Source organism: Accipiter gentilis, chromosome 24 (assembly GCF_929443795.1).
Source record: "Accipiter gentilis chromosome 24, bAccGen1.1, whole genome shotgun sequence".
Taxonomy (NCBI): domain Eukaryota; kingdom Metazoa; phylum Chordata; class Aves; order Accipitriformes; family Accipitridae; genus Astur; species Astur gentilis.
In genome coordinates, this window is record NC_064903.1 from 1,424,549 (window position 1) to 1,446,205 (window position 21,657).

General features: G+C 47.0%; 1 protein-coding gene across 7 annotated transcripts; it reads right to left on the reverse strand.

Moving 5' to 3' along the window:
* Positions 1–2,376: 2,376 nt before the first annotated feature.
* TMLHE (trimethyllysine hydroxylase, epsilon) lies at positions 2,377–21,639 on the reverse strand. 7 transcript variants are annotated; one of them, XM_049827448.1, is made up of 9 exons: positions 21,535–21,638; positions 20,910–21,148; positions 14,878–15,067; positions 13,222–13,398; positions 12,160–12,439; positions 10,900–11,019; positions 7,476–7,712; positions 6,620–6,758; positions 2,377–5,430 (listed from the first exon to the last, which is right to left on the reverse strand). In XM_049827448.1, the coding sequence occupies exons 3-9, from the start codon at positions 15,056–15,058 to the stop codon at positions 5,299–5,301; spliced, it is 1,266 nt and encodes a 421-aa protein (XP_049683405.1). In that variant the 5' UTR covers positions 15,059–15,067; positions 20,910–21,148; positions 21,535–21,638; the 3' UTR covers positions 2,377–5,298. The 7 variants fall into 7 exon arrangements, with proteins under 7 accessions (XP_049683405.1, XP_049683407.1, XP_049683412.1 ...); XM_049827450.1 differs by having other exon boundaries at positions 21,470–21,540; XM_049827455.1 differs by lacking the exon at positions 7,476–7,712 and having other exon boundaries at positions 21,535–21,639.
* Positions 21,640–21,657: the final 18 nt, after the last annotated feature.

The window sequence follows — 21,657 nt, forward strand, 5'->3', positions numbered from 1 at the left end:
TTTTTCAGTAAAATAATAAAATTCCCTGTCTGTGAAACATTTTGAGGTTTGGCTGTTCTGAGAAATCAAACTGTTTTGGAGCAACAGGTTTTGCAGTGATCCCTAGTGGCTGTTTTCACATAAACCCCCCTTTTTTGTCCCTTTTTTGCCTCTTTGTGCTGGAGGCCAGAGCGGAGCAGAGGGTGCTCTGCCAGCCCTGTCTCCCCAAGCCCCTTCAGCCCCACTGCTGCTGTGCCTAGCCCTAAACCCTTTAGAGATGCTCTAAGGGATTAATTAACCACAAGTCAATTGTACATGTCTGGTAGATGGGTTGGTATGAAATAACAGGAGAGTAATTAATCACTTGGAAAATCTTGGACTGGTGCTATAATCACCACTCCTATGAGTTTGTTGAGGTTTTCCCTTTATTTCACTAAATCTATTGAAGTTATTAAAGGGGGACTAGGTGACAATTTGCTTCTCTCCCTCATCCAATATATTTATCCCCGTTACATTCCCGAGGCTCGAAGATGATACAGTTAATGAACAGTAACGAACTGGAAATGGGTACTTCCCATTAGCGGCGTAGCAACATCTGTCAATGAATACATAATTTCTCTGGCTAATGACTAAGGAAGTCTTTGAAATTCAAACAGAAAAAGGTGAGGAGAAAAGAGACACGGGGTAAAATTAGCAGATGTCAGTTGTTTGGCACATGGGAGAGCGAGTACTCACATGCCCTTGCTCAAAACTGTCAACTCAAACCAGAGATGTCTGTGTTGCTGCAAATTATTTAAGAAGAGCAGGAGGTGTAAGGAGGAGTTTCCAGGAGAGTTTGTTACTGTGAGGTTTGCTGTGTGGTCTGCACATTACCTTTAATGTTCCACGTGCTATCGACAGCAGTCCACTCTTCCTGCACATCTCTGAGGTTAATCCCAAGGAAATTCGCTTAGACCATCTGTCTTTCCTTAAAATTGTGATACTTGCCACATATTAATTTGCTTCTGCCTTGTTTTTCTGTAAATTCATATTGCCCCATTTCCATAGCAGTTAGTATCTCTCTGATCCTGACAGTTCATGTTTGAACTGAGGTTTTTAATTTAGTTAGTAATTAACTTTAGGTAATACATTTTTAGTTAACTTAGCTGAAGGACCCTATTAAAATAGCTTCTATGTTTCCCAGTAGCCAAAAAGGAAAGAAATGAGGAGTAAAGCTAAAAAATGTAAATACTTTTCAGCCTAGCTAAGAATAATTTCAGTAGAGTAAGTGCAGAATTAAAACATTTTTTTATGTAAGAAAAGGCTTTTATTCACTACACGTAGATTGTGGTTGAGGGAAGCATGGATCAAACAGTTGCAAGAACAATACATACATTCTTTTTCCTTTTTTGGTAGCCTCAATCAAACTATTCTTTGCTGGGTCGAAAGCAGCTTATTTCTTTTTTATGCAAGCCCTGTGAGGAGTGAAAGGCTCCTTGGCTGCACTGAGGGGACCAAAGGAGGGATGCACCAAAAGGTATAACAGAGCAATCCTGAGACCTGTGGTTGAGCAGGGGGCTCTGGAGCACACTGGGAGGAAAACAGAAAGCTCTAGGTCATACTGGATGAAAAATGGGGGTTCCTGATGGGAGCAGCAGGTAAGGGGGGGGGGTCTGGTTTCACTGAAAGACCAAGGACTCTGGGGAGCACCAAAAGCTGAATGATGGGCTGTACTGCACACCCAAGAGGAAGAGGAGCAGTCCCAAGGGGACAAAAGGGAATCCTGGGGAGACAAGACACCAAATAGAGGGATGCTGGGGGGCACTGGATGGCAAATGGGGCAGTCTGGAGCAGACCAGAGGGCAAGTGGAAGTTAGGGAGAGATGGCCCCTGCTAGCGAAAGGGACCAAACTGTAGGACCTGGGACATACGTAGATGGGAACCAAGGACCCCAGGGTACATGCTGCCCTCCAACAGCCCTCATGTAGCTCCTTTCCTCTCTGGGTGCCATCAGATTAGCTCTGTTTGCCCTCAGATTGCACATAGCTCAGCTCCCTTCCTGCCCCACTTGCCTTCAAATCACCTCTGTTTTTCCCCATGCACCCTCAGATCACCTCCACTGCACTCTCAGATGCCTTCCATGGCCCCTCGCATCATCTCCGTTCTGCTCTCCACCCTTTTTTATCACATCCTGCAGCCCTTTAAAAATGTTCATAGTCATACAGGCTTTTGAAGAGCAGCTCGTGGGGTTCCTCAGAAGAAAGGGATCTAGCACAGCAGAACAAACAGAACCAGCACCACTGCTAGCCCTAAAGCCACATAGGGATGGGACTTGTCATTGACTTTTTGAATTAATTTATTGCATCTTCTGCCATCGTGTGGCCAGTGAACGAATGAACAACTCAACAGCGATGCACGCGTTTACTGCTCCTCATGTTTATTCCACTTTCGATGGGTAATACAGGCTTATTTTCAAGTTTGTGATTGCTTGAAATATATATTTTGTTAAGCTGGCCACTTTATAAATCATTTATTTGAAGACCCGATTTCTTAGTTTTGGAAAATGTCTTAAGCACATACATTGGATCACCAGCATAGGGGGAAAGAGAAGGAAGCGGTTCATTTATTGGCTGAAAGAATTGAAAAAGCTTGATTACAAAACCTGATACAGTATCATTACAGCAAACAGAACCTGTTCCGTAACATGGCACAACAAACACCCACATGAGACAGATGGCAACGGCCAATAAGTCCTGTCCCTTCAAATATGATGCTCACAAGCTGCTTCAGAAGAATTTAGCCCTCTTGGGAAGTGGGGAGAGGTAAAGCACCAGATTTAAACAAAGCTCTCTCCGCTCCACATTTTATTGTTAGGGTGGCTAAATTAATAGGTATTACTCAAATGAAGAAATGTGTTTCTTCTACATTCACCAGGAACAATTTTCCCCACAACAGATTACACAATCATCTTGAGGAGCCCGTTGGCTTAGAGTTGGCTCATAAGAGGAGGTTGGTGTCTGAAGACCACAGCCCTTGGCAGCAACAGCCACAGCAGGAGCCAGAGCTACAGTCACCATATTCCTTGTCAGAAAGGCACCTATGTCACAATCTGTCATCAAAACACTTCGGTCAGTTCTCCCTTGTGCTAGTCATATTTCTGCATGCTCCAGCTCAGGGTAGCAGCAGATTTTCAGCTTGCAGCTGATAAAAGACAAAGGACGCCTGAGCAAAGGAAGGTAAAGCTGATCTCATTGACTAATGGAAGGTTTCCACATTACCCAAGCTCTTTTCCTCATATCCTGGGGGCACAGGGAGGCAAAAAGAACTCAGGAACCCTTGATACCCTCAAATAATTTGAAAGAGGGCTGCACTGCTCAAGGGTTTCAAATACTGATCAGGGTCCTTTGTCTCCTCCTTTGTCAACTAACACAGAGGCTGGCTTTTGTCACCTCTTCCCCCATGCTCCAGGCCACGGTTTCACCCAGAAGCCAACCCCAGAGCATTGGAGCTGGGCTGCATGAGGGACAGCGTACGTAACTGGTTTGCTATTTCAACACGATTAACGAAGATTTGTAAAATTTCAGATCTAAGTCATGCTGGTGTAACTGGCACCTAGGGAAAACCTATGAACAAAATGGCTGATAAAGAAGGTAACAGAATGTATGTTGCAGGCTGCTCAAGGAATTCACTGGCTCAGCCTAGAGGAAAATTCAAGTTCCTGCCTGTGTCCGGGGTTGCTGTTCACAGGCCCTGGGAGACATACCTGACAAAAGCCAGCTCACTTCAAGCTTGTATTACCTGCCACCATTGCTGATGTTTCACTTCCTCACATATCCTCTGATCAACAGCTTCCTGCCAAGCCTTCACTCAGAAACCCCTTTCAACTCCTGATGACTGCAGTAGTGGCTCACCGCAGACGGGAAATACTGCAAAAAGACGGCATCAGGTAGCTCAGTCCACATGAAGAGAAGCTTTCAAGAGTGTCTCAACACCAGGATATAGTTATTCAGTATTTAGAATAAATGAGGGCAGCAAGTTTAGCACAGATGCATCTGCGCTCCACTTACACCTTGGACACAAGAGCATCTTGCTTGCACAGGAAAGCCAGGAGTGAAAGGGACCGGCCCTGTTTTAAGGTCTAGCCAGAGCAGAGTGAACACTCCCAAATATAAGGAAGAATGAAAAATAAACAAATCCTAAAATCTTCTCTTGGTTCTAAAATTCCAATGTTTCTAATAAAGATGGGATTTTCTTTTGTTCTTTATACTGTGGCCCTTCAATGCGCCAGACTCCAATTTATCCTCCCAGCTACCAGGAGCTGAAAGGCACCTCGGTGTTCATTACCTTCATATGCAGAAGAATGTGGTAAAAAAAAAAAAACAAACAAAAAACAAACCAATGGTCAGCCTCATCCATCAGCCAGTGTAATGATGACCTAACAAAAATTCCTTCTTCAGAAAAGATGAAAGAGCAGGCACAGTGGGAAATTAGTCAGCAAATACTGTAGCTGCTGAGCCTTCGCCCTTGATACAAGCACAGTGCAACAGGCAGAAAGAACACAAGCATTACATTACTGTAAGTCAAGGAAACGTGAGAAGTACAACCCTCGTCTAACACAGTCATCTCTCCTTCTCAACATGCAGATCTTGCTACTTCCTCATTTCCTTCTAACCCAAGCCTTTTCAGAAATTCCCTAACTGTACCAGGTTCTCTTTCCAGGCCATCTCTCGAGCAGCTTGGCTTGTATCAGTGACTGTTACGGGGATATGTAGTGTGTTTAAGAAGGAAGAAGTCGCTGAAATATGCCAACAGCCCTCAGTTTGAGTAGTGGCATTTTCATCAAATAGGGACCACAGACTTTTGTTTTCTCTAGAAGGCATGAAGTCCAGCCTGGGGTGAGACAAGACCCCAGAGATTTCCATTCTGCTCTGCTAAAAACACCCTAGAACTGGCAGCTGACAAAAAGGCTGACCAACAGGGAAAAATGCAAACATTTCAGATCCTGAAGGCACTTGACTGGAGGAGCACTTCACATGAATAGGTGCTGGGAGCACTTCCCGTGGTGTGATTAACCCTCACTCAGCAGAACTGAGACAGACTGGCTGGAAAGACCAGGCTGGGTGCACAGACAGCAAGAGCTGACCATGCTCAAAGACAGAATACGGTCCCATAAAGCTCCCATAACCTTTGGCTTCCACCTGCTCTCTCTCCTGAGCAGGCACCGAGAACTGCTTGGAGAGGGTGGAGGTGTCTGAGGTATGTGCAACATCTTCAGCGTGGTGACGCAGCAGCACGGTGGTGCTGGAGGTCTGACTGCCTCTCCACAGAGGATGGTCTGGGCTAAGCTTGGAGTCCCAGCAAGCGTGCGGTGTTCAGCACATCATCTCTTGTCAGGTAGCAGCCACAGAGCTGGCGGTACCCTGTGAATGCTTCCCGTCCGTGCAGGACACGCCAGTTATCTATGAACAGTGCCTGCAGACAAAGAGAAAAGGCCATCAAAAGAAGGGCAACCACCACAGCCAGGGTCAGGATCCTCTGACAGGACAGGTCCTGGAGCCAGAGATCCCTAGAGACTGGAACAGCAAGTAAGGGTATGCCATGGTGGGCATGACCGTTCCTGTTCAACACTGTCACAGAGAGCACATGAGATTATAGCCAGATGCTTCATGTGATCTAGCACAGCTGTTTTACCCGAAGCCAGCAGTTCTGCTCTGTTGCTAACTACAAGTTAAAACGCGACAGCTAGCAAAGCACAGAAATACATTCTGGGCTGTTTCTTTGCTTGTCTACTGGAAAGGTTGGGCAATAGTTCAACAGCAACAGAAACTGGCCATCTTCTACCTCTGTGGTGTCACTTCCCCTCCAGGCATCCTTGGGAACAGAGAGGTGTAGGGGCTCTGACATGCTCATCTTCCCTGCTGTACCCTTTCATTTTTGGGGCCTTGGGCTCAGGCTGAATCTAGACCCTGTAGGAACAAAACCACTTCAAGCAGGCACAGTCGAAGGAAGAAGCCATGCACCGTAATATCTTCAAGCCTACAACTGTGGCTCTAGCTCTTCAAGCTCCTCCAAAGCTGCACCCAGCATCAGCCTTTCAAACACAGGGCAGAGCTTTTTCCTTTCAGTACCAAGGTGTGCTAAGGCACCTTAGCCCTTTCTGGGACAGTGAAGAAAGCCTAGGTCTCCTGTGATTCTCTGGCAATGTAAAGATTTAAAAACAACCTCAGAAGAAGAGAACTAAATTCAGCTTCTCACACCTTTATATTTCCATCAAAATAAAATTTTCTTCTGGAAGAAGTTAGAGGCTGAACATTAAGTGTTTCCCAGCCTCTCTGCTTCTGAGGGTCCTCATTTCAGTGACTAGAAAGATCTTCCTCCTCTTCCTCAGTCAGGACTAACTTTCCTCTGAGGCAGAGTTTGAATTAAACACTTCTGCCATATCTGGAAGCTTGTATTCTTTCAGGATGGTAGGAACACACACACAACAGATGCCAGTACTGTAATACAGGGCACCTTAAAGCAGCTGTAAACAGGAAAACTGCAGCATATGGAGCTTGCCTGAAGCATTTACCTTAGTGACAACAAGCCTGCACATCCAAAGGAGCATCCTGCCACCCTCCCTGTACCAAACAGACACGAGCCTCACAACATCAAGTCCTACCTTGCCCGGCTTCAGTTTGACCCACAGTTCATTTTCTGGTCTCCTGAGCTCTGTGGTGAGTGTGCGGTGAGCAGCGTACCAGCGATGCACAACATCGTAAGGCACAGTGTTGATGACAGCACGATCATAGTTATTGTATCTAGAAGTGAAGAAGAGATAAGAGACTGCCCGCATGGCTCCACAAACACAGCCAGGTATTTCTAAAGGGAACCTCAGGAGCTTGTAGGATTAGTCAGTATTTAAGAGAGGCTACAGAAATGACTAGGGAGGATATGCTGCAAGTGCAGGACTTTCAGGAGAATACACAACACTGGGAGCAAGGAGGAGTTTACTGTCAAGTGTAAAACTGTTCTTGCTGGTTTTCCATGGAAGGATGTGCCACAGCAATGGGCAAGACTGAGGGTTGTTCAGAATAAAAGTGCAAAGCAGTGCTGGACAGCCTCCTGCACTAAGCCAAGCTGCAGTTTCAGAAAGCAGCCCACATTTCCTTTGGAAGGGGACCAGCCTGTGCTCTCCCTGTTCCCTGTATGCCAGGCTAGTTTCTAGAGGCTTTTTCAGACAAGGGCTGAATTATACTGCTTCTCAAATGAAGTGAGATGAGGGAATGGAGCCGAAGGGAGGATGACAGCAGTGAAAAAAACAAAGCTCAGCATTGACACCCATCTTTGTATCAGTGGTTCTGACACTTCCTCTAAAGCAACAACGCACAGCCCAGGAGGAAACGCAGGATGTTTCTGTGGTTTCTGGCCCTCAAACATACATTGGTTTTCAGGTTATAATGTCTTCTGGAAAACCACTACAATCTGCCACAATTCCCTCTCCTCCCCATAAGCAAGAGGCCTCACGTTGGTGTTACCTGATAAGATAAAGCTCATTGTTCCAGGGATAGACATTGAGAACTGGCCCAACTCCGATCATGTGGTTGTGACAGTCTCCCACATTCTCAACATACTCGTGCTTCAATGGCACCTTGCTGAGCAGCTCGAATTGATCAGGGGCTTGTCGGAGAACCTGCTCTGCCGCGTAGAAACCATCCACCAGCAGCGTCCGCCCGCCCGTGCCCTCATGCTTCAGGCAGTGAAACACTTGGATGCTGCATGAGTGAGAGAATCCAGAGCACAAGAGAAAAGACCTTTTTGGCTGCCTGTCCCATGGTCAGAAAGCATTCCCCACAGACCCAGTCAGATGTAGATGTATGCACCACCCTTCTCATTTTACTAGGACCTGCCAGGGAATGGAGACAGACCAGCAAGAAATGGCTGTACCCGCCATTTCTTCAGGCCTAATCTCACACATTTTGCTTTCTGAGAAGGCTAACTGCCTGCGCTGCCTCCCAAATCAAATGACATGAGTCTGGGAGACTTCAAGTGGTGTAGGGTCAGGCCTGTGTCACCCAAAGGCCATCCAGGCAGCAGGATGCAGAAGTTCAAAAGCATAAAACCAACTTCCCCGGAACATCTCAGAACATGAGGACAGTTAAAGAAATGCTGGTTGTACTGCTGAGGTCTCTAGGAACTGCAAGGGGAGTCCAGGGTGACTGTCACTCAAAGCCATGTACATCATGGTCTCCCACAAGCAATCAGAAGTCCCTCAGCGCAACACACTAAAGACCCTTTGGAAAGCCTGGAGCAGGAGTCCCCAGTGAGCAGCTCACCTACAGGGCCACCTCCTCTCTAGCAGGAAGCCATCTAGCTCAGCTTTTGTCCTTCTATTACTCCTCTGAAGCTTCTTTTTTCCTTCATCCAAACAAGGTAGTCATTGTACAGTTAGGAACAAATACCCGGGAGCTGCCTTGAGCCACCTACTCCCAATTTTCAGTGTACCAACTTCACTCCTTAGAAAATTAACTGTGACCTTTGGGGAAAGCCTTTATCTTGTCCCTTCAGGGTCTCTTAAGCCACAGCAAGTGATGTGGCAGGACCTCCCAGCTCTCTGCTCTCACCAGCACCTTTTCACCTGGGTGCTCTAACCACCTTTCTACCCACAACAGTTTCAGGGTAGTTTTACAAAGTCAGCCCACAAATGCTGGAGCAAAGGACACTCTGTCCCTCAAAGGCAACAACCCCTCCTGCAGCTCAGGGCACTGACGATGCCTCTTCCGAGGGCAGGCTCTTTGCTACCTGATGAGTGAGATAATGCTGTGGTCTTTCCCATAGCTTGGGGAGTTTCTATCCTCTACCCTTTGCAATAATTTAACTTGAGAACTGTCAGATTTGGCTGATTTCAGCCAAAGCAGTGAGGGAAAGCAGACATTCAAATGAACACATCTTTCTTGAAAAACACCTCATTTCATTTAGAAGCAGGTCAAAGACTGTTTCAAGTGTTTTGGAAACAAGTCTGAAACAGCCTGGGAAGAAGGGATTTCTGGCAGAGATGGGGCCCAGGAAAGCCAGAAATTCATGTTCTTCCTGCACAACTATGGTTTTGCAGAATTGCAAGCATTAATGGTTAGCCCTACTAATTTAGCCCATGCTGTCATTGCTTGAGATACTTCAGTTGGCTGCAGATGAGAATACACCTACCTGAAGGGAAACCTTCCAAGTAGAAAAGAAAGGTATAAAAATAGCTAATGAGCTCTGTAATTCTGGCACCCAGCAGTTTAATCAAATCTCTTTTGTAGGCTGAAGTTCTGATTACTAATTACTTTTTTTATTTTATTTTGGGGAAGATTTTGTAAGCTCCTAAAACAAGTCAGCCAAGCAGGTAACACTGTGCAGGTCATGAAAGCACATGGGTTCTGCAATCAGCTGTTCACTGAAAACAGGGAAGCCAACTAGATGTGGCTTGAAGGGTGTGGTAGGACCTATGCTTTACACATATACTTCTAGCTCCACAGAGCACAAAATCCACTTATTTTGCTCCTGACACCGAGCTGCTTCAAAACAAATGCTACCACCCAAAAGTTTCCTGCCTGGCTGGGCCCAGACAACAGTGCTCAGGGTGCCACTTGGGTAACTCTACCTCTCCTGGTCTGAAGAGCTGCTCTGAAAATTCACATGCAGCCAACAGATCTCACCCCTTAGTCCTCCTCTGCTTTTACAGCTCTGCACCGCAGACCTTTCCCATTAAGATGTTTAGCAAGTTAACAGCCTCACTTGGGAAGAGCTAATCCTGCCCTAGGGCAGGAGGTGTGGACTGGATGACTTCTCTTTGCAGCCCTAGTTCCATAAGAGATCACAGTACTTCCATCCATTCTCCCTCAGGCCATTTCCCGATGATTCCTCTCTTGATTGAGATGAAAGCAGACAAAAAAAAAAAATTAAGCTAGAAATTAAGCCGAAGTCTCTTGCACTTCACTGTAAACCATGATCAGGGCGGCTGCCTTTGCCGTTGCCTTTCCTTCTCCAGCTGTGTATAAAACTCACAGCCCAGAGGCTATATCAGAAAAGCAGTTTACAAGCTAGCATTTAGGAAACAATGCTGTAGCTGCAAACTCCTTTTAAAAGCACAGACAGGTGTGAACTTCGAAGGGCTGGGGAAGCCTGGCTTCTGACTGCCTACAGGGCTGCACCACTGCCAAAATGCAAACCCCAACCTGTTTGAACTGAAGCAGAGCGACTGCACAGAGCATACGTGAGCACAGCACGTATGTCAGTTACCACTCACACAGCTTGGGAGGGCAGAGACAGCTACTGCAGGCTGTGCCAAGGCAAGCTGTTCTCCCTCCTTCCCCAGAGGCTACCGCTAACAGAGCTCAGCCAGCAAAAGAGACAGGGCTGATGTGGGCAAAGAGGGCTTGCCCCAGGTCAGCAGGATTAAGTCAAAGCAAACTTTTGCAGCAACTCTGTACAACAGCTGATAAGGGGCACTTGCTGCAGGAGGAGCTGAGCCTTGCCAGATGTACTCAAAAGACAAATCAACTGCTTATTTCTGAGAGGCTGAATGCTGTGAGTCACTTCGGAGACAGAGAAGGTGATTTCTGAAGAGACTGTCAGAAAAGCTTCAGGGTAGCACAGAACAACTACAGTGCTGAGCCTTCTTTGTCACTGCAAAGACTACTTGAACCACAGCAATACCAAGCAGCAGCCAGCTATCTAACAGCTAAGTCCTTCACCGCCTGCACTCTGGAAGGCCCAGAAGTTTCAAGCATAGGAAAAATTGGTCTACTGACTACCCCACCCCACAAGTATCAGACAGGACCCAGAACTGCTGTGTGACTATAAGTATATCCCATCAGAAGCAGTGGAGAGACAATGAAGCCCGTGCTGCTAGAAACATCATGACTGTGAATCACTCCTGCCTTCTGCACTGTGCGTCTGTGAACCAGCAAAAGCACTTACCCGCAGGGCTCCTGGAAGTAGGTTGTATCGGTGTGACGATCCAGAGCCAGCTTGGTGTAGGCGGTGTCTCCCCGAGAAAAGTCAGAGGTAAAGTACCACATTCTACCGTAAATGGTCTCCCTGCAAAAGAGGTGGGCAGTTATCACAAAACACTGTGGGGATCAGTGTCGTGGTAAAGCAGATCCTCTCTTGCATTTGAGGTTACTTCCCTCCATCCTATGTACAGAGTAAATTAAAAGCAGAACAACTTAACAAAATTCACATTGTCAAGAGATGGCTTCTTATGCCTCCTCTAGTATTCAATTTCTCTCTTTCCTGCCTGAGAAGACTGACAACATTGAGTCTTGCTTCCCCTCCACAAACACAGATCTTCTTGCCATACCAAACATTAGCTCCAGTCAAATCAAGGAAGCCACTGAGTGACAGGAGGAGTGGCTAGAGTGCAGCTAGCCCTTGCTCGTACCCACTGTAGGGTTACCCAAGAATCCCATTTCTTCTTCTTAAGATGCTGCATTATCACCCACCTCCCCTCTACAATGTACACGAAAGGGAACAGACAGAAGGCAAGGACAAACAGTACTCAGGGGCTACAGGGCAAGGGTACCCGAAGAAAAAAGTTGGGTGGATATTCCTTGGAGCCCCTCATTTCTATTTGGTGTGATTACTCATTAAAAGAAATCTCTCCTCTACCAATGGCCCAAGGCAAGTTCCAACTGTTTCTGTAGCTTGGATAAAACTTGAAACTCAAACCCTGGCTTGCCATGCTGTTGGTGTGTTTTAAACAAACACAGAAGAAACATTTCTCAATATTTTTCTTTAGCGAGAGCTACAAATTGTTTTTGATCTCCCTGGCTCCCAGGGCCAGGGCTGCACTCCTAACCTTTCAAGTCATAACAGGAAATGTCTCTCCTTGCAAAGCTCTAGTCTTCCCAGACAGGCTACTTCCTTCAGTCACTCCTTCTGTGCACAGTCCCACTATCACAAAAGTCACCGTATGCTCCCAAGGCAGCTCCATAACCTAGCAACTCCAGGCTCTGCCTTAAAAAGAGGTCAGATCCCACACTGCAATACTCCATCTCCATCAGTTCAAGTGGAACGGCCAGAGGCTGTAGAAGACCCAGACCTTTTGTTTGCAAACCAGGCCACACTGCACAATATATAGGATAAGAAGGCAGCACCTTTCCAAACAAAAATAACAGTCTACCCTTCACGGCTCCTCTACAAAGCTGTCAGTGGCCTTCCCAGGGCAGTCCTAGTTACCTGATTAAGCTGACCCTTTCCGCTAAGATTTCTGTGTCCTCTTTGGTGGGAGTGACATTCTCTACAAAAGCAATTCCGTATAACAAGAAGTTTTGCAGGAACTCTTTCAGTCCCTCGTCTGTCTCCAGGAAACTCCGGCAGTCAATGGATGGGACCTGGGCTTGGCGGTAGATTTCTGCATTCCAGAGAATCCGCGGGTGCATGACCTGCTGCTTCTGCCCCTCGTAGCTGTTCTTCACCAGCCACTCCAGCCCATACCGCGTCACGTGCCCATCCGGCCCTTTGACAAGGGAGAAGAGTCACAGTCACCATAAACGCACTGAACAGCCCCAGATAGCGGTCAGTGCAACTACCGGTTTAGGACAGTCCTCACCCTTTTAATTTTGTCTGGTGACAGACTCTTTACACCCTGAAGCCATCCAAAATATTACCTGGTTAAGGCCACAGGTCCTAAAAACATTATTGTTACTGCAATAACTCCAAATTCAGAGCAAAGTGTTTCAACTTCAGTGGTTTTGTTCTCTATTGATAGTACTCTGAGGAGAAGTAAAGCACTGAAGAAAAGCCCCTAAACAAAGGTGAGCTACAACAAAAGGAAGCAAGCAGCTGGGAAGCTGAGGAGAAAAGACAGAAAATGTGAATTCTCATCAGGGATACCAGCTCTAACAGGACAGGGTAAGGAAAAGAAAACCAACCATTTCTTTGACTGATCTGTTCACTATCTGCATTGCTGCTGTGTTCAAACAAACCAATAAAATACCCAGACACTGAAGATACACAACACATCTCTACCCAAAAAGGGCTGGAGGGTGGGGGTGGGGGGTGGGCAGGGAGAAAAACAGACACAAATTTAAGACTGAGGCATGTTTACAGTAAGTGCTGCTCAGAAGAGCAGTGTTTAAAATTGGCTTACAGCTAAATCTCTTCCCAAAACAGCCACTGATTTAGAGATAAGAGTGCCCTCTCCCAGCAAACCTAAGAGTGGGATCCATCAACAAGGCTCCCTCCAAGCAGGGCTGGTGGCCCGTAGAACACATAGGGTCCAGTCACTTTGCTACTTACACGTGAGGAAGAGCGTGGTCTCATCCACTCGGACAGCCTTGGGTTTGATTCCCAGGTCCACGCTAGCTGTGTCCAAGCTGCGCTGGTTCGTCTTGGCATTGTAGCAGGAAGCTGAGCGGCAGTGGTCCCGCAGCCATACGAAATCGAAGCGCATCAACGTGTTCGCATACCTGAGCTCTGCAAAGAAGGACAGGCTCAAAAGATGCACTGGTGTGAACAGCAAGAAAAAACAAAGCCAAGAACCAAAGCTGAGAGTCCATAAGCTATGATCCCACTTATAGGGGATGCAGAGGCTGACTTAGCACCTCTATGTAAATTAAGCTAGCTTGTCACATGATGGAGACCAGGAAGAATATCTTCACAGGAGGCCTGGGTGTCAGTGATCTCACCATGGTCTCCCTTCTCTCCAAGTCTACAGGCAGTCTCACCCTGCAACAGGAAGGAGCATGGCTAACAAACATGCTGGTCACATACATCTCTCGTCTCTCCTCAACAAGTAGGAAATTCAGAGCTGTACAGCAACTGCTGTACATAACAAGGTTGTAAACCCCACCACAGGAATACAGGTCAGAGTAAACCAAATAATCACACCAACATCCGAACTATACAAACATTACAGACAACATCAAGACCTTGATGCAAAGCTTTGATGCCAATTCAGCATTACAATAACGCCTCTCCTCCTTGTTCCATCCTGGGACAGCTTAGGAATACTCAAAGCCCTTCAGAAGGGGGTAAGAGCCAGGAGAGGCAACAGGAGAGCCCTTCCTGCTCTAGCCCTACTCAGTTTTGAAATCCTAGCATCTGAGATCACTTTGCAGTGGGAAAACAGTAATATCCTTCCTTGGGGCCACTGTGTTGGATAAAGCACCGAGCAATTCCCTTTGCTTGCAAGTAACTCAGAGTACCAACATCTAACTAGCCTCAGGGGACATTACCCAGGCAGAAAAACACTAGACCAAACTAAACAGGCCATGGGGAAACATGTGCCTCAGTTACCAAGTCACCTCCAAAAACAAAAGGACAAAAATCAGCATTAGACAGCATTTATAACTGGCTTGCTGCTGTTACTTCACATTAAGACACACTCTCCTTGCGACTTCTTTCAGCAGTCTCACAGTGAGGTACGTTTTGCATCAAAAAGGCTTTTACGCCTCCCCTGCCTCCTGCTGCTCATGCCATCCAGCCCCACAGACAGGCTGCTTGCAAACCTGCTCCAACAACTGCATTTCATGCATCAGTGTTTTAAGGAAAACCTGCACAAGTGGGGGCAAGAGAGCAGGGCACACACCAAACCAGCCATCCCACTTGGAAGTCAGAGCCCCAAGCATTATAAAGAAAACAAGTAACTGACGGAGCAAGGCTCAGATGCAGTTATTGTTCAGGAATCCCTCAATTTGATTTCTGATTTAGCATTGCCTCGTTTATCATAAAAGACTTATTGCCAGCAGACAAACCTGCTCTATCCTGCCCTCGGAAATTCCGAAAGGGAACATGAAACAGACTCCAGCATGCAGCCCTCTAATGCAGGCCATTTCAGAAGAAAAGAAAAAAAAAATAAAAAAAAAATCACTCCCAGGGAACGAGGTCAGGAAAATCTCACTCCTCTCCCCAAACAGACTCAAAAGCAGGTACACATGCACCCAACACACCTACCTAGATGGTCACCATGTAACTGCCAGGCGCACTTGAGGGACTCTGGGGCCGTGTGATGCCAGCGAGCCACAGCAGCGAGGATGGTCCTTCTGTCACGGGGCAGCCATGGTGAGCGATGTCTAGTGCTTCCACTCAGCCGGCATGGCACCTTGAACAGACATGCCAGCCTTCTGCACCACATCCTGAGCAGCTAGGAGAGAGGGAGGAGAAAGAACAAGGTGACTCGGCTGTGCTACTGCATCACATCCCGGTCTTGATCTCTGTGCTTTTGACAGGCACCCTGAGCACTTCTGAGAAAGCTGATATCATCCTCCACAACTGTAATTTATTGACAAAAGAGGCGAGTGAGAACTAGTCCATTGAGAAGGAAGAAAAGAAGTGGGCGCGATGACTGGCAGCCTGGCCAGAGAGGAGTGTCACCTACCTCCCAGGCACCATTTGGACATGAAAAATAACTAAACACAGAATTTGGAGAATCTCGTATTAAACGCCTTCACTGCCAAGTCCAAGTACTGGACTTTTGTACTCTCCCAGTGACAATGTAATCAGGCATGCTGCCAAGCTTTTTCCAGCACCTACAATCCACACTTATTGTTAACAACACACCTATGCAGCAATCTCCACAAAATTGGGTGCTTTACCCTTGTTTAGACCAGCTGCAGTAGATACTTTTGCAGATAGCACCAACACCCTGGAGAAAGACCATGAAGTCACATGTGAAAACTGGCTGCCCTCAAAAACTGCATGTAATGGAAGCAACAGGGAATTAACTGTTAGGGAGTCAATGAATTTTTTAAACAAACAAGCTAATCCAAACTGCGCTCATGAGCTGGAAACAGAAGGAGGAGAGACAAGGGTGTTTGTCTTATTTTGTGACCACCATAAACCACAGCAGAAAATAGTCCTGAGAAGAAACAAATGAGATCCTAGGATTTATCAGGCCAAGTAGTTCCAGAAGTGACAGCTGTGTGTTCAATGCTCTTGTGCAAAATACTGGCAAAGCCTCATCTTCTGCAGGTCTTGTCCCCTCTCCAGCCTTCCTGGTTTGAATTCACCATTCCTGGACAGAACAACAGTGATCAGGGAAGTAAGAGAAAAGTGACCTTGGTTAGAGAACCAAGAACTAGAGGAATCCAGTAATTAGGTCAGTTCTAGAAAAAGTATGCAAAACAGCGAGGAGGAAGATGTCTATGCCTGCTGAAGGACACAGCTAGCATGGAAGAGAAACCAACTGTGGTTAATTTTAGGCTAGACATTAGAAGGCAATTTCTCTCTTCAATACAAAGAACAAGGGTAAAAACCTTAAGTTTTAAGATATCAGGTCTAAACGCCCTGTCACGTTTATTAATTTCTGGACGTCAGGTCTAAACCCAGCAAGATTTTAACAGCACTTTTGTCCAAAGTGCATAGAAATGTGGTATCACTGGATAAGACACAGACTTGGAAAGCATTTCTTATCTTAGACTTCTAATTTTCCTTCATTTTCTTATCTGAAGAGTACAGGCACTGGTGCTCTGGCTGTCCAACCAGCTTCTCCACTTCATAGTTGACTCAGTGCAGAGATCTCAAAAATTGGTAATAACAATAAAATCAACAGAGGTGCCATGTTCCCAGACAACTTGCTAAGCAAGAAAAAAAATAAAATACAGCCAGCCAGCTCTAGGGGAAAAAAAAAAAAAAAAAGGAAACATTTTTATAAAGAGAACATGGTTTAAGATGCACACTTTTCAGCCATTGAGTTTTGCAAGGTTCTTAGCCACAGTCTGTGCCCAAGTCACTGACAGCTTTAGCACTACAGAAAGATTTCAACTCAGAAGTTTCTGATTTCTGCAGCTGCTAAAATGCTGTACTCATTCCTCAGCAGGCTGCAGGGAATCGGGCTGTCCTGCAAGTCATAGAATCATAGAATCCTTTAGGTTGGAGAAGACCTTTAAGATCCAGTCCAACCATTAACCTAACACTGCCAAGTCCACCACTAAACCATGTCCCTAAGCGCCACATCTACTCGTCTTTTAAATATTTCCAGGGATGGTGACTCCACCACTTCCCTGGGCAGCCTGTTCCAATGCTTGACAACTCTTTCAGTGAAGAAATTTTTCCTAATATCCAATCTAAATCGCCCTTCGTGCAACTTGAGGCCATTTCCTCTTGTCCTGTCACTTGTTGCTTGGGAGAAGAGACTGAACCCCACCTCACTACAGCCTCCTTTCAGGTGGTTGTAGAGAGCGATAAGGTCTCCCCTCAGCCTCCTTTTCTCAGGCTGAACAACCCCAGTTCCCTCAGCCGCTCCTCCTAAGACTTGTGCTCTAGACCCTCCACCGGCTTCATTGCCCTTCTCTGCACACGCTCCAGCACCTCAATGTCTTTCTTGTAGCGAGGGGCACAAAACTGAACACAGCTTTTGAGATGCAGTCTCACCAGTGCCGAGTACAGGGGGACAATCCCTGCCCTAGTCCTGCTGGCCACACAATTTCTGATACAGGCCAGGATGCCGTTGGCCTTTTTGGCCAGCTGGGCACACTGCTGGCTCATCTTCAGCTGCCTGTTGACCAACATCCCCAGGTATTTTTCCGCCGGGCAGCTTTCCAGCTGCTCTCTCTTCCCCAAGCCTGTAGCATTGCATGGGGTTGTTGTGACCAAGCACAGGACCCGGCACTGAACTTGTTGAACCCCATAAAATTAGCCTGGGCCCATCAATCCCTCTGCAGAGGGATCAAGCAGATCAACACTCCCGCCCAACTTGGTGTCCTCTGCAAACTCACTGAGGGTGCACGCGATCCCCTCCTCCAGATTGTTGATAAAGATATTAAACAGAAACAGATCAGAAGCTGATGTTTCGTTCCACATAGCTGGGGGGAGGCACTGGAAGCTCCTTGCTTGCTGCCTGACACCTGCAGTAACCAAGAACTCTGCTAATACAACTGACCTTGCACTTCAAACACTGCTGCAAAGCCCGTGAAACTCTTTACAGCAGATGCTGACAGAGCTGCAACATCCTGGAAGACTCCAGCGTTCTCGCTACAGACAGAAACTGGGGCACCAGAGAACTTACATAGCCTGAGCCAGAGTTACCAGGCATCTGAAGACACAAAACAATACTTACTTTTCCCTTTGGTAGTCTCCAGCCAGCCAGAGAGAATATCCGGTTTTGTAGAAATGCCAATGCTAAGTTCTGGGAGAATGCTTTCCCTCCCCCACCAGCTTTGAAAATTTAGTATAAGGCAAAAGAATTAGTCAAATTTCATATGCAAACTTAACAACTAAGTGAAGAAAATCTGCAGCTATAGAAAACCAGTTGACCATGATATTTATTGGCTTTACAAAGCTTAAAGAAATGACGTAATTCCCTGAACCAAGCATTACGACTCACAAAGCTTAAGACTGCTCTTTGAGAAAGACACCCAGGAGGGAAAACTCTGTCCAGTTTGGCTTTTGGGTATCAAGGATATCCACTAACCCAACAGGGGCAGGGGGAAAGAAGCAAGCCTGTTTGCACACACTGATATCTCCTCACACAGGACCCAAGACTGATAGGAAAAGCTCATCTACAAATCCATTTAGAAAAAGTGGCCTCTGCCTGGAGCAGCTCCAGCCGTAGTTATCTCTTTCTGCACACGCTCCTTTTATCTCATCCTCTTCCAATATCAAAACTTACCAGAGAATAAACACAGGTAATGGTAAGTGACCCAGATATTTAATCTAATCAATGAGACCTCTTGCTTCTCTGTTGTTCTTGCTGGAAGCAGACACCACAAACAGCTCACAGAAAAGCCTTAAATTAAATCTTTCCAAGAGATACTAAAAATAAGAGGAGTTGAAAACAGAAAAACCTGTATGATTAGAGAGGATTTACATTTTGCCTTTGTGTTTGTTTAATCAGAGCTAACAGCTCTCTCCTGGCTGGAATTAGTTATGTGAACAGCTAGCTCTTCCCCCCCCATCCTCCTGTTTACCTCACCTTTATGCTTGTCACCTTTACATAGTACAGACCACACGCAGCTCACCTGGGCAGCAGTGAAATGCAGCAGCTGAGATATTTCAAGACAATTTCCCTTGAAATTCAAAAAGAAAGGGCAGGAGAAAAAAGACAGTAAACTACCCTGTACATAAATGCAAGTGGACTTTGAGAAGGGAGAGATGTTCAATTACAAAGTCTGCCCCTCTGCTGAAGGGAGACAAAATCCCATGTAGACGTTACATGTGAATATCTTCCTATCCAAAAGTCCACCATGTGGTGGATGAAAAACAGGAGCGTGCACAGAGCCCACGCTAGAAGCAACAGGGTGAACAGGAGGAACAGAGCTGCAGGTACTGGAGGGAAATGCAGAAAACTCAAATATATTGTGATTTGAGGAATCGCCATATATCTCTTGAGAGAAAAGACAAGAGAGATGCTGTGAAAGGAGGAGGAAGGAAGACTGGGCCTCATGAGGGGCTTGTCTGTCCAGGAGACTTCCCGCCCAGCCCTTCAGCAGTTTGTCTCACTGCTGACACAAGCAGCATTTGAAGTAACTAATACTGTTTTTTAAGCTCTTTGATAAAGCGCCACAGTTCCCATTTTGGGCAAAGAGAAATACTGAGCTGGAAAAACCATTTGAGTAACCAAATAGTTTCAGCAATGAAAACATAGATGGAAGGAGAAACCACACAAATCTGTGGTCTTTAGCCAGCTTTTAGCCAAAACCTTCCAGGAACACAGTGGCATTAGGGAAGCTGCTCTGATGCCCTAACTGCTGGTGCTGCGCACAGACCTGTTTCATCACTCTGTGACAGCATGTCCAGCCTGTTTTTCAAGCTCATTTGGCATCTGAAAAAAATTTATGTGTTTTTCATTAAGCACTTACAAACATTCAGTTGCTTACACTCACGCATCCTTTTTCATTGCTAGAAGCACCTGGCTAAAGCAAAGATATCTGATCCATAAGAAACAGGAAAGCTTCAGAAGCACAGCAGGCCTTACACTTCAAAAAGAGAGAGAAAGAGAAAATAAATCGTTTTTCAAGGCAGCCCGAGAAATTGTCTGCAAGTCTCAGACAGGGTTCACAGCCTGCTGGCCTCTTGGCTACACATATTTAATCTGACATTTCTGTCAGCTTTGGAAGACGTACCCAAACACCACACAGTGCCACTGCTTGAGCAAAGGTAACCTTTATGAAGGGAACACGGATAAAAAGAGGAGTACCGCAAAGGCTGAGACAGAGCTGCTGCCTCAAGAAGGCTGTGCCAGAGACAGGTGATCGAAATACACTAACCCAGGTGACAAACCCCTGTGGCAGGCCAGGTCCCCTGGGATGGCAGGCATCTCTTTAACACAGACACTCAATTGCCAGCAGAGTTAAAGGTTTAACAGCCCAAGCTGAGCTAGCTTACCTATTAATTACAAAAGAAACAAAAGGCAGATCGGCTGTCCCCTGCTGAGAAAGGCTCCTGCCCTCCTCCCACTGACTGCAGCAGACAACTATATCAGATCTCCGCTGTCAGGAATCAGATTCCCCTTCCAGCTCTACCCCGCAAGGGATTTCAATTAAATTAAGGAGCTAATAAAGACATCCCAGACACTGCCAGCTTCACAGCTACTTCATTTTCCTAGAAGTAAAGGTAATTATCTGCTCGCCCCATGTTTAACACCAACCACCTGACTCCAGACCCCCCTTCCCACAACCTTATCGCAGTCTCCTGTTTCCAGTTTCTTCATCTCTCTCAAGCAAAGCCTTTTCAGGCTGCACAGCTTAACAGAAACAAGCTCTAATTCTTTTTTCCAGCAAAGCAGCCAGCCCTTGTGGTATATCCCCCACAGGGACACTTATTGCAGTAAACTCCTGTTATTAAATCACTTCATTCACCCACTCTGGGTCCTGCCTTGGCAGAGAGGGGTCAGGCAGCTCTCCCAGGCAGGGAGGGGTTGCCTTTTATCAGGGAAGAAGAGAAAACAGCTCTGCCTGCAAGCTGCCCTTGGCTGCAAGCTTTCATTCACAGACTAGTGGGATACAACGTCTTAAACCCTGCCTGAACTCTGGGTCAGCTAACGTTACCTGGGATGGTGTGAGCACGGGGCTGAGGTGGGGGAAAAGATGGAGCAAGGCTTCAGCCGGACTTGGGACGTTGAATGAATTACAAAGGTCTCTGCTGGCTGGTCACAGCTCTTCCCTGCTTCCTTCGCCTGGTCCCTGCGCCTACCAGGCCAAAAGACGCTGCCGGAAAGCTTTTACGCATTTACTGCTGCACAGAGCTCAGGAAGCCGAGGAACCAAAGGCTCTTCAGTCAGGCTGACCTTTTAGAGACCAAAAAAAAAAAAAAAAAAAAAAAAAAAAAAGAAAAAGAGCCACGTTACACACTGCATTTTGAACTCCTGGCTCCCCTCCAGCTGAGGCGAGCCAAAAGCAGCCCCCACACCTCCACCTCCCTTCCCCGGCTAAGCGGCACGGTGGGCTGAGGGAAGGGAAGAGGACGAGACCCTGTGAGAGTACCAGGCCCGACCCCAGCAGCCAGCCCCGCTTCGGGAACCGGCCGCTCCAACCGCTCCGGTGAGCTGAGGCGAGGACCCCCTCCCCCCTCCGCGACCTCCACCTCCACCCCTCAGGCCCCGACCCACCTCGGCAGCTCCCACCCTCCCCCCCCGAGCTCGGACCCTCCCAGGCTCCTCCTGAGCGGTTTTACCGGTCCCCAAGCCCGGGGAGCGGCGGCAGGACCGGGGCCGGGGCCGGGGCCGCCTCAGGCGGCGTCGCCGCGGGCCGCCCCGGGGCGGAGCCGCACCACCGAGAAGCGGGTGCGCTCGGCTAG

Excerpts from the sequence above, each read along its gene's own strand:
- TMLHE (XM_049827448.1), bottom strand. The coding sequence starts at position 15,058 with ATGTGGTGCAGAAGGCTGGCATGTCTGTTCAAGGTGCCATGCCGGCTG. Across the intron at positions 11,020-12,159 it reads GAAAGGGTCAGCTTAATCAG|GGAGACCATTTACGGTAGAA; the intron begins GTAACTAGGACT and ends CCTCTTTTGCAG. Across the intron at positions 6,759-7,475 it reads AATGAGCTTTATCTTATCAG|ATACAATAACTATGATCGTG; the intron begins GTAACACCAACG and ends CTTCACTTCTAG.